Source organism: Mandrillus leucophaeus, unplaced genomic scaffold (assembly GCF_000951045.1).
Source record: "Mandrillus leucophaeus isolate KB7577 unplaced genomic scaffold, Mleu.le_1.0 Scaffold134, whole genome shotgun sequence".
Taxonomy (NCBI): Eukaryota; Metazoa; Chordata; class Mammalia; order Primates; family Cercopithecidae; genus Mandrillus; species Mandrillus leucophaeus.
In genome coordinates, this window is record NW_012101299.1 from 3,696,410 (window position 1) to 3,713,558 (window position 17,149).

A 17,149-nucleotide genomic window follows, 5' to 3' on the forward strand; every position below is an offset into this window, starting at 1 on the left:
GATAATATTCATGACAATTCTCTATATTTTATCTTCTTAAAATCAAAGACTCAATTCTAAAGGGTTAATAGAGGAATTACAAAGTAACTCTCTAGTTTGCATTTCCCATAATGCTAAAATAAAGCTTTTTCTTTTAGTCTAGAAATTTGCTTTTTTAATACTGTGAAAAGCCTCTATGAATCTGTTTAACGTATTTATTTCTTTTCATCTATTCAGTGCCACTGGGCATAACATGTAATGCAGTGCGTGTTGATATTTTGCAAAGCACCACATGACTCACTGTACCCTAATGCACTCCATTAATCCTGTTTGGACAGCTGGGTCCAGGCATTTGTTAGCTGCATTTTAATTGTTCCATCTTTCTTTTTTTTCTTTTTATTTATCTCTATGGCAAACTACTCTGGAATTTAATTTGTTGGCCTTCAAAAAGTAAATTTTACCATTAGTTTGTTTTCTTTGTATCAAAACTATACTCAGCATGTAATTTTCTTCCATAAAATCAGTATATATTAATGATTAGCAATCAATCTTAAATAACAGTACAGTGAATGAGTTTCATAAGTATTAAAATGATAGGCTGGCTGAAATAGAACAGAAATTATTTAATAGACTCATAATATAAATGATAACATTTAACATCAAATCAGGTTGCTAAAGAGCATACTTTCAGCATTTTCAAGATTCACATAAGCAGATGTCAAAACAATAACAAGTCCTATAAAGCAAACACAAAAGAAATAAGACTATTACACACACCAGTTTTTTATTAGCTTATGGAACAGTGGTCCCTTTACATTTACACTTTAATTTTGTTTTCTATTACAAACATGAAATCCTTTGTAAGAATTATGAAGATAACTACAAGCTTCTACTTTCTTTGCACAGCCTGCATCCCTGATATCTGTAAGTCTTCAATAAATAATGGAGGCAATATGAGAGCTAATGCAAAAGCAACTCAAAGTTACCAGTAATTTTTGTTATGAGCAAGTAGCTAAAATTTAATGACCGAAATTTTCCGATCATTTGTGTGCACTCTTAAGTCAAAACCTAAGTCTAGAGAATTAGATAGAAATGCTTAATGAAAATTTTTGTCTGAAATAATATTTAGTGAAGAACTGAGAATATGGTCTACGATAGCATTTTATAAAAGGCGACTAAAGGAAGACTTACTCAACTATTTCAATGACAAAGTGAAAATCTGTTTTTCTTTCAAAAGATTATCAAATTCTCCATAAACTGAAACATTAAGAAAATGACAGGAATGAATGACAGACAAGTAGGAACTCTCAAGGGTGTCCTTTGAATCAGAGTGTGTTCTCAGAGATTACACTACTTTCACCTCTATTTCGTGGACACAAAGCAGCTTAAAATAATTTACAAATGTTCAATTTTTTAAACCATACTAAATTATAAATGCTTAAAAACTTTTATATAGAAAAATTAGTTTAATGTAGTTTCCTCACTAGAGGACTCAAAAGCCTAACTTATGAATGTGTCAGTAAAAACAAAACACAACAAAAAACCAGCCCATTGTTTGGAGAAAGAATGCTTTTAAGTGTGTAAAAAATAAACGGTCTTTATTTGGTAAAAGTATTTGTCTTGGTATGCCCCTATACATAAAGTACAGAAGCAAAGGTGTAAAATGATGTAGGAAGAAACACTATATTTCAAAGATAATCTTTATGAAAAAGTTTAGAAAGTAAAAGTTAAATAAGTTCAGTAAAGACAGTTTTTAAAAACATGGATCTTTAAGTGAAAATTTCTCAATGAAACTTACCCAGTGTTCTCGACATCACAGGCAGAGCAGAGCTCAAGACCAAGATGGACACACAATTTCCAATGATCTGTTATGAGAAATGAGAAACAATATTGGGCAGTTAAACAGCAGGATGACAATCAAACCCAGTAACATTCTGAGAAATTATTGTGCATTCTAGTTACCTAGTGTACTTTGCCGACTTCTTAATGATACTTACTATTCAGTACAGAATTTTCAAAGAAAAACACACTTTTAAAATAAATAAGGTTATATCTGTAAGTTGATGTTTACAGTACCCAGCACAAATATAGTTACAGAATACTTAAATTACTTGACACCTAGATAATGCATTTTACATTACTGATTGCAGTTGTTAGTTTCAAAAGGCTCTGCCTGTCAAGTAACAAATAATTAACATATTGGAGACTTCGGACTACATTTTTAAGGCCAGATTATTGCTTAAGATCTCTTTTATCACATCTATTTCTAATGTTTATTATAAGATTTAAAAAGCACCAGAAATCCAAAACCTCTAAACTTTTGTAATAACGCATCCTATGTTTATTCTTCCATAGTAAATAAGAGGAGTTGAAAATACCAATTAATATTTATGATCACTTAAATTAGATACTAAATATCTCAACTACTTATTAAGTTTAAAGAAATAGCTCTGTGTGTGTGTGTGTGTGTGTGTGTGTGTGTGTGTGTGTAAAATAACTTCTCCCCTTCAAGTAGGCTAAAAATATAAAATAAAAACAAAACAAGCTTTCCGCTCTTATTAGTTATTCTTCTTTGTCAGCCTATGGGAATATTTTATAAAGATTCAGTCACTATGTACGGCAACAGCCTTTTTATTCTGAAGCCAATGACATGTTGTGGAAAAAGTCAAATTAGCCTCAGACTACAAAATGTTTCTGAGTAGAACTCTTCCGTCTTACTTTAATTATTCAAATTTGAAATACTTTGTCTCTACTACTTGTAGCAACTAAGTTCTTCAGACTTCAAACAAGCTCCCTGAAGTACAGTTAGCACAATCCAAGTTACTCATTAGCAATACGCTTTCTTTAGAGGAAAAGGAGTCCTTTCAAGGGTCTTCTATAGCTAGTTAACAAGCTCTGCAGCTCTTTGCATTTACAGTGAATGGACGCCATCCAAATTAAACAGGGTACATCCCTTTCCCACTCACTCAGCATTTTGAAAATCTTCCAGTTTGTGTTTACGCAACTTACAAACAAATACCTATCACTGCAAATGAACCATTCAGGATGACTATTAAATAAAGCAGTCTGTCTGGGAAGGCAAGAGAGGACACAGTCACCTAAGACTCTACCTTACCTTTGTCATAGTTGTGTCATCTTTCCTGGGAGTAAAGTTTCCAAAAAATCGAAGGCTATAGAAACCGACAACAGAGGACACCATAAGATAGCTGTGAGAATCAAGGAAAAAACTCTCCAACAGAATGCAAGTTTCCTAAGTTCTCAGCAGTCTCCAGAAAGTCTTAAGGCCCATAGGAAAAACAAAACAAGAAGCCACTTCAAGTGCTTGAGGAAGACTAACCTGTTGTTTTCTCTTCTAGACAAGTGTCTTAGTAAATAACCACTGCCCCAGAAAACTAGGTATAAAATTCGGGGATAGGCTGAACGTTCAGTTAAAGAAAGGATACAAAATCAAAATGATTTCAAGTGCAGCTCCCACAAAACCAAACGTAGAAAGAGAGGCATTTCCTATTCCAGGCCCCTGGGGCGGGAGAAAGACACTTTTCAGAATTCAGTGACACCATTATACTGATTTCTCTAAAACAGCTGTTTCATAAATATAAGACAGTTGAAATTATGAATGTTTACTACTTTGAAATAACATCTAGACTTTCAAAGGCCAACAAGACATGGCATTAAACTGATTTCATCAACAAATTCAGGCACCATGTTAACAATTTTAATAAGCTCAAGAAAAATTACTTATCTCAAATGTAATTTAAGTTACTTGTCAAGATGACATGATTATGCTTACTGTTATAAAATGGGGCAACTTGCCACTTGAAGAAAAAAAATCCTGAATAGTTTTGGGAAAGAGTTTTTAAAAATACCATAGAAAAATAAGAATAGGATATACAGCTATCTGAATGCTTACACAACATACAAAGATTACACAATCAAAGTATGTCAAAATTAAGCTGACAGTAGAAAGAGAGTAAATGTGCATATCCTGTTCCCATACCTGAAAGTGTCTTTTGCCCAAATTTTCCTTGGGAATTCAGAGTTACAAAAGATAAAACTGTTAACACCGATTTTTAAAAAGTAATGCTATAAATTTTTTCCTAAACAATTATCCCTATCTCAAAAACTATCTTTACCTAGAACTTTTAGAAAACACAAAAAAAGTTAATATTTTTACAATGAAATCTGAAAAAATCATTCCCTACTGAAATAGAACAGTATTTTCAAAGATTACTAATAAAAGAAACTATCTGAATATTTTACTGCTCAGCACAGATTACATCTAATAGAAACAACAGGGATAATTAAGAATCTACAGTCAGCCCAATAAAAAATAACTTTTTGACAATCTTTTGAAGAATAAATAAATGATGCTAGTAGAAAGTGATGGGGTTCAGGACACACTACTCCAAAATATGGGGCCTAGTATTTGAGAAAACATAAGAAGGTCACATACTGATCTGTCTCCCTTCTCCTGTGAAGCAGGCCATAAGACCCCCGTTCAAGGGTGCCCTCCCCGCCACCCAGAGGAGAGGCACACCGAGAAGAATATGAACAGGCCTTGCCTGTTTATATCATTTATAATCATTTATAATCATTAGATCATACCCCTGTCTTCCAATCATACTTCCCCAATACTGTCCACTCTTCACCAAACCTGAGCATAAAAATACACAGCTTTTTCTGTTTTTTCTGGTCTTCTTCATTTCTGAAGACTCCTGTGATATGTAAAACTTATCTTAAATAAATTTGTCAGCTTTACTCTTGTTAATCTTTTGTTATAGGCATCTCAGCCATGAACCTTGCAATAGGTTAGAATAAGAAATTACTTCTTCTCCCCCACAAAAGCTTATTGATCAACAGAGATAATGCTTTGGAATTATGCTATCTCAAGAGAAGCCATGTAGGAAGGATGAAGATTATTTAATTTTTTTACACAATTATACAGGGATCTCCTGTAACGTACAAGTCCTTTTCTACTAAGCACTAAGAGGGATGGGTACAAAAATGTACCACAGGGCTTGGGACTTGTTTTGCTGGTATAGTAAAATGGGTTAAAAGTGACTAGGAAGTCAGTATAGTAAGTGACTTCCTGTTCTGTCAGCGGGTTTGAGTATAAAACTAAGAGAAAGATAAGGCTGAACGTGGAAAAGGGTAGTTTCTCGTCTGTCTGTAGGATGAGGCACGTGAAGCATGATGGTGGGCTTATATTCATGGAGAAGAGGCTGTTACTGAATACAACAATGGCAATAACAGATGGCACAAGGTCCTGGAAAGACTGGGGTCGGGGGATCTGAATCAAGACTGTGGCTAAAGGAATTTCATATAGCTGAATGGATTTCAGTAAAATCAAGATAAACTCTGATAAGAAATCTAAAAGGAAATTCCAACGCTTGAAAAAAGGCCCTGTCAATCAAAGTAAAAAATTAGACCCAAAAACCACAGTTTATATTATGAAGGCTCTTTGCGTGAAGAAATTCATATAACTTGAAGTATGTACATGCACAAAGGTGAATGCTTTCATTAGCTTATTTGAAATACTCAGGGTATAGACATAGAATACTTTTGCAAAACGCAGACATTTTAAAGGATTTTACTTTACCCTTGTTCCTTTTGGCATTGCTGTTTCATCAACCAATAGGCAAAGAATATTACAAGCCACCAAGAGGACCGAGATGGACTACAAGACAAACAGCAAACTGTCAGCTCTCAAGACTTTTTACCAATACAAAATATTAAAATCTAGGTAACCAAATACATGTTTCAGAATAGAGGGAAAGCAGTCAAGACCAAAAGGCTATATATTAAACTAATCAGACTACAAACAGGAGCTGAAGAAATTCTAAAAGATTCTGCAAGTTATTGTAATGTCAAAGCTTGTGACAAAAGCTGGTAGCATAGATCCTTCTACTAAGTGATCTCACCAATTGGAAACACACAACTCCACAGACTTAAAAAAGTGGTAAAATATTATCAGAACTAATTTCATAATGTAATTTTCATATTTTATCACAGAATTTAAAGCAGGTTATCTGCAACACCTTGTTTTCTTAACTTTTAATGAAAACAAAGACTGACTTTCCTCCTTTCATGAAGAAACAGATAATCTTCAGAATTTTTTTTTTAATTGCCATTAATTCACATTTTTGCTTTACTGGATTTTCATAAATAAAGGCATAGATGGATTTTAATCCTGTTGATAGAAAACCAGTTTATGAAAAACCATTTATCTGAGGGAGCTGCCATACTCAAATGCTAAAGTAAATAATACATAATTTGCTTTTATTTAACTAGGTAAATAAATTCTTACTGTCTCAATAAGGAGGAGAACCATAACAGCGGGATACACCAAATTTCTTTCCCATGCTGAAGCCTTTTTTCGCCTCTCTATTAAAAGGAAAAACAAAATAAAACAAAGTTTCTCCAGATTAACATTTTCATTCCATAATGCTATAATCTGTTTTTTACATAATTTCTTCTGAAAAAACACAAATTACTTTTAATTTACCTCCACAAACTATAAAAACTAGAGATAGGGCCTTGCTCTGTCACCCAGGCTAGAGCACAATGGTATAGCCACAGCTCACTGCAACCTCCTAGGCTCAAGTGATCCTCCCATCTCACCCACCTGAGTAGCTGGGACTACAGGTACGTGCCACCATGCCTGGCTAATTTTTTATTTTATTTATTTTTTGTAGAGACAGGGTCTTGCTATGTTGCCCAGGCTGGTCTTGAACTCCTGGGCTCAAACAATCCTCCCACCTCAGCTTCCTAAAGTGCTGGGATTACAGGCAAGAACTACCATACCCAGCCAGAAATCAGAGTTTTAAACCCAGTTTGCTACATTAAACACCTCATAAGAGAGAACGGAGCAGAAGTAATTCTGTGATGCTTGAATTTCAGCTCTGAGAAGACATCTCAATTGTTCAGGAAATATATTGTTAATATACAGCTGACTCTGAAAATACAGAAATACAGTAGGTCTTCTATAGTCACAGGTTCTGCAATAATTTTCTATCATACGTAGATTTTGGTATCCATGGGGGTTCTGAAACCAGACCCCCACGAATACTGAAGGCCTACTATATTTGTATTTCATATAGATCTACATATTGATATATATCTGAATGAATAAAGTTATATGAATAAAAATCCCTTCTATTCTTTTTTTTTTTTTTTGAGACAGAGTCTCGCTCTCCCAGGCTGGAGTGCAGTGACATGATCTCAGCTCACTGCAACCTCTGCCTGCTAGGTTCAAGTGATTCTCCTGCCTCAGCCTCCCAAGTAGATGGTACTACAGGCGCACGCCACCACACCTGGCTAATTTTTTGTATTTTTAGTAGAGACGGGTTTTCACCATGTTAGCAAGGATGGTCTCGATCTCCTGACCTCGTGATCTGCCCACCTTGGCCTCCCAAAGTGCTGGGATTACAGGTGTGAGCTACCGCGCCCGGCCCTCTTCTATTCTTAATATCCCAAAGATAAACACTTCTAGTTTTCTAAAGGCTGGAAGCAAACTTCTACTTTTACCTACAACACCAATCCTCATGCTAAGAACAAGTAGAAAAAGATGAATCAAACTTAATTAAAAAAAAATCTGTATGAACATATCAGAGAGCTACCAAGACAATGAAAATTGAGGGGCCAATACTCTGTGAAGTGAACTGAGCTAAGACCTCCAATTTGTACTACACCTTCCGCTGCAAGGCATTTCCCAATATGTAAATGGCACAGACCCAAGAGATTGAAAAATCAATGAGTAAAAGGCAATGATTCTAAAGCAAACCTTTCAGCAAACTCAACAGAGCCAAAAGGACAGACATTGGCATTTGGGGGTACCAACGCAGTCAAAATTTGAGACGCTATGATCATACAGAAAAGAAAAGGGCAAAGAAGTGAGCCTGGCAGACAGTGCCACTTTCCCTTCAAGACGTCAGTGGCTAAGAGGCCGAGAAGACCAACAGAAAGATGCAACTATGAGGCTGAGAAGCCAAGCAAAGCTTCTGTCAGGCTCCTGTTTCTTGAGAGGTAAAAACTAAAATGTATTAAGAAAATGGGGTCATAGTCAATAACTAAGCAACTAGGCTTTCCATTAGGACCAATGAAAAGCTATACCCTAGTATGAGGGAAGGCCAAAGTGAAAACAGATCAGTCGTCATAAAGACCAAAGTCTGGCCTTGAATGATCTCAAGTCTAATGGATTAGACTGATATGTCCCTACTCTAATTGTCTGCCAGAAGCAAAAGTACATTCTCCCCAAAAGAAGAAAACATCATACAGAGTTTCTATAGTTTTGTATAAGAAATATCTGGCATTCAATTACACATTACCATACATAGGAAAAAGAGGCTGGGCGCGGTGGCTTAAGCCTGTAATCCCAGGACTTTGGAAGGCCGAGGCGGGCGGATCACTATGTCAGGAGTTTGAGACCAGCCTGGCCAACATGGTGAAGCCCCATCTCAACTAAAAGTACAAAGAATTAGCCGGGCATGGTGGTGGGTACCTGTAATCCCAGTTACTCGGGAGGCTGAGGCAAGAGAATCATTTGAACTCACGAGACGGAGGTTGCAGCAGGCCGAGATCAGGCTATTGCACTCCAGCCAGGGCAACAAGAGCGAAACTCCATCAAATAAATAAATAAATAAATGGAAAAAGAGGGGAAAAAAAGACAACAGAAACAGACCTCCAGGTGATTCACATTTTGGATTTATCAGAAAGATGCTTTAAAATAAATGGTTAACATATTCAATAAAATAAGTGATAAATGGAAAATTTTGCAAGTAAATTTAAATCTATAAAAAATAAACAGAAAATCTAGAGCTGAAAAATAATGTAACTAAAATGAAAAATTCAATAGTTTTGACAATAGTTATGACATAGCTGAAAGAAAGCAAAATGGAAGACAGACCAATAGAAAATATCAGACTGAAGCATGAAGATACAAAAGGAGATAAATACAGAAAAGAATATAAGAATGAAAAAGTCTAGCCTATGTGTAACTGCAGCCTGAGGAAATAACAGAGAATGGAGCAGAAGCAATATTTGATATGACAATGGCCAAGAATTTTCCCAAACAGATAAAAGACATCAAGTCACAGTATCATGAAGTGACACATAGATTTCAAGATACATACAAAGAAAACCAAATCTAAGCACATCAGAGTAAAATTGCTAAACAGAGACAAAAGGAAAATCTTTAAAGCCCTTTGAAAGAGCAACAACATGACTTTCAACCAGAAACCAGAAGACAGCAGAATGACATCTTTCCAATGCTGATAACTAGCAAACAAAAATTTTTAGTATGTTTTCCAATAAACAAAACCTGAGAGAATCTATTACCAGCAAACCTGTGTTTTTCAAACAGAAGCTAAATGAACATTAGAAACATAAAACTCAAAATACAAATCAGGAACATATGAATTAGAATACCAATGAAACACCACTTCACATCCACTAAGTCGGTAAAAATTTTAAAGTCCAACATTGTCAAGTATAGGTAAGGATATGGAGCAACAGGAATCCTACTCATGCCCAGCAGGAATGCAAACTAATACAACTATGTGAGAAAACCATTTGGCTTTCTCTACAAAAGTTGCACAGGCACATATATACAATGATCTTGTAATTCCGTATCTAGTATGTACCCTGAAAAAACATACATACCAAGAGATACATACCAGAATGATTATAGCAACATTATTTGTAACAGCAAAAAACTAGAATCAGATCTAATATCCACCGACAACAGGATGACTGAAGTAACTTCAAGAAATATATTATTATTAACAGAAATGAAAATAAATGAACACCGTATCTAATTTTCAAGAACATAACACTCGACTTCCACCTCCAAAGTTGCAGCAACAACAGGGACCATGTTTGTCATCCAGTCTGAAACAATTAAGAAACCAAAAAGTACACAGATAAGAAACAACAGTTTTCAAGACAGTGGACATCTGATTGTGGAAGAACAATGATGCCTGAGACACAGGAAACAAACCACACAAGCCCTTTCTGACCCAGTTTACTGTCTTGAGAGTTTCCAGGCCATGATGTAGGAAGGAGGAACACAAGCTGAGCCCAGCTCATCCCTTAACTTGAGAGCATGAAATGGGAATCTGGGGAGACTATGTCAGCTGGAGTCTGTGCAGCAAAGTGCCAGACAGGAGACTAAAGCACAGAAAAAGAACTCTAAGGATCTGCAAAGCGTCACCCTTGAGTATTCAGTAAGGAATTCAGTAAAAAATTCTCAAGTATATCAGCTCAGGCGTGTGAAGAAACAACCCATGGCTGAAGAAAGAACCACCCCAAAACATGAAAAGAAACAACACTCAACAATCACAGAAGGCCAAAAATAGTTGCTTCTCCCACAAGACAGTACAGAACCTCATCAATCACAGGACATTGGATAGAATCTGTAGAAGGGTCTTGCCTCAGCAGTGGGGAATACTTAGCCCTAGATGCAATGATCCCCTGGTCCAGCCTAAAAAGCCTTCAGAACAAGACACAATAATATCAAACTGTTTCCAAGTAACTTAACTGCATTCCAGAACAAAGTTCCTCACTTACAGAACTACTAAAAGTGGCCAGGCGTCATGGCTCATGCCTGTAATCCCAGTACTTTGGGAGGCCAAGGTGGGCACCACACTTCAGCCCAGGAGTTTGAGATCAGCAAAGCCAACATGGCAAAATCCCATCTCTATCAAAAAACACAAAAAATTAGTCAGCTGTGATGGCATGCACCTGTGGTCCCAGCTACTCAGGAGGCTGAGGTGGGAGGATCACATGAGGTTGCAGTGAGTTGAGATTGCACCATTGCACTCTAGCCTGGGCGACAGAGTGAGACACTGTCTCAAAAAACAAAACAAAACAAAAAAATACTGTAAGTGAGGCACCCAACAAGGGTAAAATCTCACCTGACAAGGTAAAATTCAAAATGTCTATTTTCTAATCAAAAGTTTCCAGATATGCAAAGAAGCACAAAAATACTAGTGATTATGAGGAAAAAAATCAATCCATCAAAACATATTAGGAAGTAACACAAACATTAGAAGGAGCAGACAAAAACATTGTAAGTGTTGTCTGTATTCTGTATTTTCACAAAGATGGAGGACACAGATTGAACGTGTTAATTAGAGACATAATAGAAGATACAAAACACGCCCAAACAGACCCCTTAGAGATGAAAACTGCAGACTGCAGAAAAACAAAAAAGCAAAACCACTGGATGAAAGGCAGATCAGACATGCAGAAGATCGGTGACAGTGAAGACACAGCTATAGACACTAACCAAAATGAAACACAGCAAGAAAAAAAACTAAAAAATAAAGGAACATCCTTAAGCTATAGCCTAAAACACATGTAACTGGAGTCCCCAAAAAGGAAAGCATGAGAGGAAAAGAAAAAATATTTGGAGAAGTAATGGTCAAAAAATTTCCAAATTAGTTGAAAACTATAAACTCCTAGCTCTAAGAAACACGAAGAAAACTACTCTTAAGGCATATCACAATCAAATTGTTCAAAATCAATAATAAAGACATCTTAAAAGCAGATACAGAAAAAAAACACATTGAAAGATAAGTATGACAGACGACTTGTCAGAAAAAATGAAAGTGAGAAGGCAATGGAGCAACATCTTTGAACGTCCGAACCTTTGAACAGTCATTTGGTATATATATAAAACCAAAAAAAGTGAATAAATGTAAATTTATCCTCTCCCCAAACTAAAAGATAGTCTTTATTAATGATTTTGGGCAGGTTGAAAGTTTTAACATAAAGATTTCATAAATGTTCCAGTATTTCAGACTACAGTAAAGTCTTTAATAAGAAACCAAGGCCAATACACAAGTGAAGAAAAAAAAAGTGCAATACCTAATTTTGTCTTCAGAGTCTTTACATTTTCAAGTTCTTGTTCCAACTCCATTATGTTGCATTCCACTGATGAAGACAGCCCTGTTCAAAGCAAAAAATATTTAGAAGTGAAACAGAACCCCTAACACTATAGAACAGGTAGCCCTTTAATTAAAATCTAAAATAATACATGGCAAATCCTGCTCATTGAAAAGAAAAACAAATGCTGCTGTGATTCAGAGGAAAGCACATCCATATATTTACCAATTAAAACTTCTTGCTGATTAAACACTGCACGTTTCCACAGAGTGATATAACAGACTCTCAAGACTCAGAAGGGAGAGGGTTGGGATGGAGGCAAGGGATGAAAAACGACCTATCGGTTACAATGCATGCTACTCCAGTGATGGGTACATTAAAATCTCAGACCACACCACTATACATCCATGTAACCCAAAACCACTGGTACCCCAAAAGCTACTGAAATAAGAATATTAAAAATAAACACTACATGTTTCCTAGAAAATTTCTTAACATGGTAAAGTTCTAATTTGATCTATTAATAATCTTTTCTTAATTACAAAAGCAACTTGGGCTTACTACAGAAAGTGAAAAAAATCAAGATCTCCTCTTCTGCATCTCACCTCCCTAAAATGACAATTGTGAACAGCTTGGCTGATGCTTCCATATCTTTCTTCACGTTCAGAAGCACATTCATACATACATATGTATCCTATACATGGTTTTTATTACATATTTTATATGAATGGGGTCAGACATAGTACTTTACCATTTGCTTTCCTAGTCAATTATATGTCCAAGTTGACGGCTGAATAACATTCCATAGTACAGATGTACTACAACTTCATTCCCTTCACACATATTCAAGTTTTCAACTTTTTGCCACTACAAACGGCATTGCAATAAACATTCTTGTATGCACATCCAGTACATTTTGGTTCTAATTATTTCTGTAAGACAGATCCCCAAAACTCAGATTGCTGAATAGGGTATGAACATTTATAGAAGGTTACTTCCCCAAAATATTGTAATAATTTAAACTATTGTAATAATTTACATTTCTATCAATAGCTTTGAAACTATCTGTTTTCCAGTATCATCTTCAGCACTGAAGTTGTAACTGAAGTTACAACTCTTCAATTCTACCAATGTGACGGGTGAAAAATGTTTTCTTCCTGTTACTTTAACATGCATTTCCCTAAATGTGGTTGAACATACTTCTCAGCGTTTATCACCTGAATTTTCCCTATTCATATTTTCTACTTGTTTCTCTAATGGTGGATCTTTGTATTCTTTATATTTTATCTGTTAAATTCTGAAACAGAGAAATCAAAATACCCACTACAACTGTACTGTAAGTTATCTCAGTTTTTAAGAGGTTTTTTTTTTTCCATTATGCATTTGTATTTGACTGCTGAGACTGGGAGGTTCCGTTCGCTAGGGTTTTTTGTTTTGTTTTGTTTTGCTTTGTTTTTCATCCTAGTCTGTTACATCTTCCTTATGAATCATCTATTTTATCATTTCATAATGACCCTGTTTGTTTCTAATGCCTTTCAACTTAAATTCTGTTTTGTGGATTTTAAGTTCTACTTTTTGTTTTTACCTATCTTGCTTACTTACTTACATACATTTATACATACACCTTTAATTTGAATCTTTCTTTTTCTCTTATCCAGCTGAATCTTACTGGAGGTTTAACCTGTATCAGTTAGAGTTCACTGGCTACAGGCAACTGAAATAGACTCACTAGTTAAAACAGAAAAGGAGTTCATAAGATAGAACCAGGAGGAAAATTTTCCAGTAAAGAAAGTAGAGGAAATGGGCAGCTGAGAGTTGCAGGTGGCAGAACAGATGGATAGTTTCCTCATATCGTAACAGCTGGGATGACTCGGTCCTGAGTACTCGCAGTCTGTACGTCACTATGAGGAAGAATAAAAGTCTAGGAAGCAGGCGTCCTAATGGCATGGCTTAGAGTCACATGTGAGTTTCATGGACAGCCAAGAACTCTGATGAGCAGTTCTGCCAATCTCATCTAACCGGGGAAATCCGCAAATCCAAATCAGGTACTTTACTAGAAGAAAGGGCAATAGATGCTTGTAGGAAAAATGATAAATACAGGCTGAATAAATCCAGTCTGATAAACTGTTCTTTAACAGTCAAATTCAGCCCATTTACACTTAGTAAAATATAGAGCTTGCAGTCAGTATAATTTAGTATTATAGCTGATGAAATTTATTTTATACTTTCTATACTACTTTCTTAATTTTAAGTGATTTTTTAAAAGGTTTTTATCTTTATCAAAACGAAGCATGCACATAGCTCAAAGTGTCAAACACATGCACAGGATTGCTGTCATGTCTCCTCCTTCCTGAATCCGTTTTCCCAAAAGCAGCTGTCCAGCTGGTTCTTCTGGCACTTGTCTTCCTATTGCAACTTCTGAATTTCCTGCACAGAGCATTCCCACTGTGGCAGGTGAGCCACACATCTCTTCACTCCTCCCTTTCTCTCAATATGGCCATAATGATCATTTTAGTTAGACTGATATTCGATGTCTACATTATTATAACAACCAAAATGCCTATCCACATAGCAAACTATGACCAGCTTTCCTTCTTTCCTTAACATCCTTCCCACCCCCAGAACCCTCTCACCCTGGGATTGGCTGCCCACATCTCCTGTGGAGCATCTCTTATTTCCTACACAGCCTGTATCTTTTCTTGATTTACTCCCTTGTTTAGATGGTGCATATCCTCGAGTGGCTTGCTAAGCAAAGGTAAATGTGAGGTAAATTTTTTTTTTTTAAGATGGAGTCTCACTGTCACTCAGGCTGGAGTGCAATGGCACGATCTCGGCTCACTGCAAGCTCTGCCTCCCAGGTTAACACCATTCTTCTGCCTCAGCCTCCCGAGTAGCTGGGACTATAGGCGCTCGCCACCATGCCCGGCTAATTTTTTGTATTTTTAGTAGAGACGGTGTTTCACCGTATTAGCCAGGATGGTCTCGATCTCCTGACCGCGTGATCCGCCCGCCTCGGCCTCCCAAAGTGCTGAGATTACAGGCGTGAGCCACAGTGCCCGGCCAATGTGAGGTAAATTTTTAAAGACTATACAAGTCTGAATACTTTACCTTTGCTCTTACATTATAGTTTGATTAAGCACAAAAAATCAAGGTCAAAACTAATTCTCCTTCACAGTTCTGAAGGCACTGCTTCATTGTCTTCCAGCTTCTAGTTTTGCTTTTCAGAAGTCTGAAGCTATTCTTACTCCTCTCTTTTTGAATGTGAACTGCTTGTCATTTCCTTTTCAAACTGTGTAGGACCTTTGTCCCCCGTGTTCTTGATGAGAGTTCATTTTAATGTATTGTGTTGGGGACTAGATGACCCCTTTCAATCTCTAAATTCATGTCCTTCAGATCTGGGAAATCTTCATTTTGTCATAATAGCACTGTCATAAGAACTAAAGATCAGGTGAGCACTCACAGCACCCGGTTTTAACTTCATATTCCTGAAAGAGGCACTGAAGAGGGTAGAAAAGACAGCCTTGAATCGCTGATGCCAACCCCTCCTCCATCCCCCAGCAGCAGCCGCGTGGTGTGGAGACAGAATCTGTGTACTTGGGGGAGGGAGAGCACAACAAATGGGGGACTTGGCATTGCACTCAGTGCTGCCCTGTCACAGCAGACAGCAAAGCTATGCTGGGCTTAGCCCGTGTGTGCCCACAGAGGGAGCATGTGGACCAGCCCTAGCCAGAAGGAAATTCCCCATCCCAGTGGTCAAAACTTGAGTTTCTCAGCAAGCCTCAGCATCACGGGCTACAGTGCTCTGGGGTCCTAAGTAAACTTGAAAAGCAGTCTAGGACACAAGAACTGCAATTCCTAGGCAAGGCCTGGTGCTGGGCTGGGCTTAGAGCCAGTGGACTAGGGCAACATGTACCAGACAGAGTGGCTAAGGGAGTGCTTGCACCACCTCTCCACCAACCTCAGGCAGCAGAGCTCACAGCAAGTAAAGTGACTCCTTCCTTCTGCTCGAAGAGAGGAAAGTAAAGAGAACTTTGTCTTGCATTTTGGATACCAGCTCAGCCACAGTACAATAGGGTACTGGGCACAGTCATGAGGGCCCCATTCTAGGACCTAACTTCTGGATGATGTTTCTAGACACACCCTGGGCCAGAAGGGAACCTGCTACTTTTAAGGGACTCAGTTCTGGAAGGATCCATCACCTACTGACTAAAGAGCCCTTGGGCCCCAAAGATCTAGGAGTGACATGTAGCTAGTATGCCATGGGCCTTGGGGAGACTCTAAGACACGCTGGCTCCAGGTCTGATGCAGCATATTCCCAGCTGTGGGAGCCACAGTGAAAGACTGCTTCTGCTTGAGAAAAGCAAAGGGAAAAGTAAAGGGTCCTTTGTCTTGCAGCCTAGGTACTAGCTTGGCCACAGTGGGGTAGAGTATCAGGTGGGCTCTTGGGGCCCCCGAAACCAGGCCTAGGCTATTGAACAGCATTTCTAGACCTGTCCCAGGACAGAGGGGAGCCCGCTGCCCTTCAGGGTGAGTCCCAGGCCTGGCAACATTCTCCACAAGCTGACTGCAGAGCTTCTGAGCATTAAGTGACCATTGGCAGTGGCCTGGCAGAACTCCCCGTGGGCTGGTAGTGGTGGGAGCATGTAGAAGGAGCAGGGAAGAGGAGGAAGGACTTTGTCTTGTGGTTTGAGGGCCACTTTAGCTGCAGTAAAACAGAACACCAACTGGATTTCTAAAGTTTCTGACTTCAAACTCTGCCTCCCAGACAGCATCTCTGGACCTGCCCTGGCTCTGAGGGAACTTTTCACCCTGAAGGGAAGGACACAAACCTGGCTGGCTTCCCCAACTACTGATCGTAGAGCCTTAGGGCCTTGAGAGAACACCGGCAGTAGCCAAGTAATGTTTACAGTGGACTCTGAGTGAGACCCAGTGCTGTGCTGGCTTCAGGTCTCACCCAGCGCAGTCCCAGTGGTGGTGGCCACAGGTGTGCTTGCATCACCCCAATCCCAGCTCTAGGAAGCTCAGCACAGAGAGATGCCATTTGTTTGGGAGAAAGTAAGGGAAGAAAACAAGTCCCTTCCTGGTAATCCAGATAATTCTTCTGGATCTTATCTAAACCCACTGAGGCATTAGTCTGCAAGAACCACAGCATTATTGGGCTTGGGGCCCAAGTTCCTCTGAATATTCGGAAAGCCTTCCCAAGAAAGACAGGCACATACAAACTCAGACTGTGAAGACTACAATAAATACTTAACTCTTCAATGCCCAGACACTGACGAATATC

The 17,149-nt window shown here is 37.9% G+C and overlaps 1 protein-coding gene across 1 annotated transcript in view; it reads right to left on the reverse strand.

Moving 5' to 3' along the window:
* Positions 1-17,149, reverse strand: part of LMBR1 (limb development membrane protein 1) — a 169,833-nt gene that overhangs the window by 51,530 nt on the left and 101,154 nt on the right. Inside the window, exons 9-14 of the mRNA XM_011973086.1 lie at positions 11,848-11,928; positions 6,287-6,363; positions 5,579-5,656; positions 3,423-3,496; positions 3,095-3,185; positions 1,778-1,844 (exon numbers count right to left, since the gene is read on the reverse strand). Coding sequence (XP_011828476.1) covers positions 1,778-1,844; positions 3,095-3,185; positions 3,423-3,496; positions 5,579-5,656; positions 6,287-6,363; positions 11,848-11,928 — 468 coding nt within the window. The remainder of the gene's footprint in view (positions 1-1,777; positions 1,845-3,094; positions 3,186-3,422; positions 3,497-5,578; positions 5,657-6,286; positions 6,364-11,847; positions 11,929-17,149) is intronic.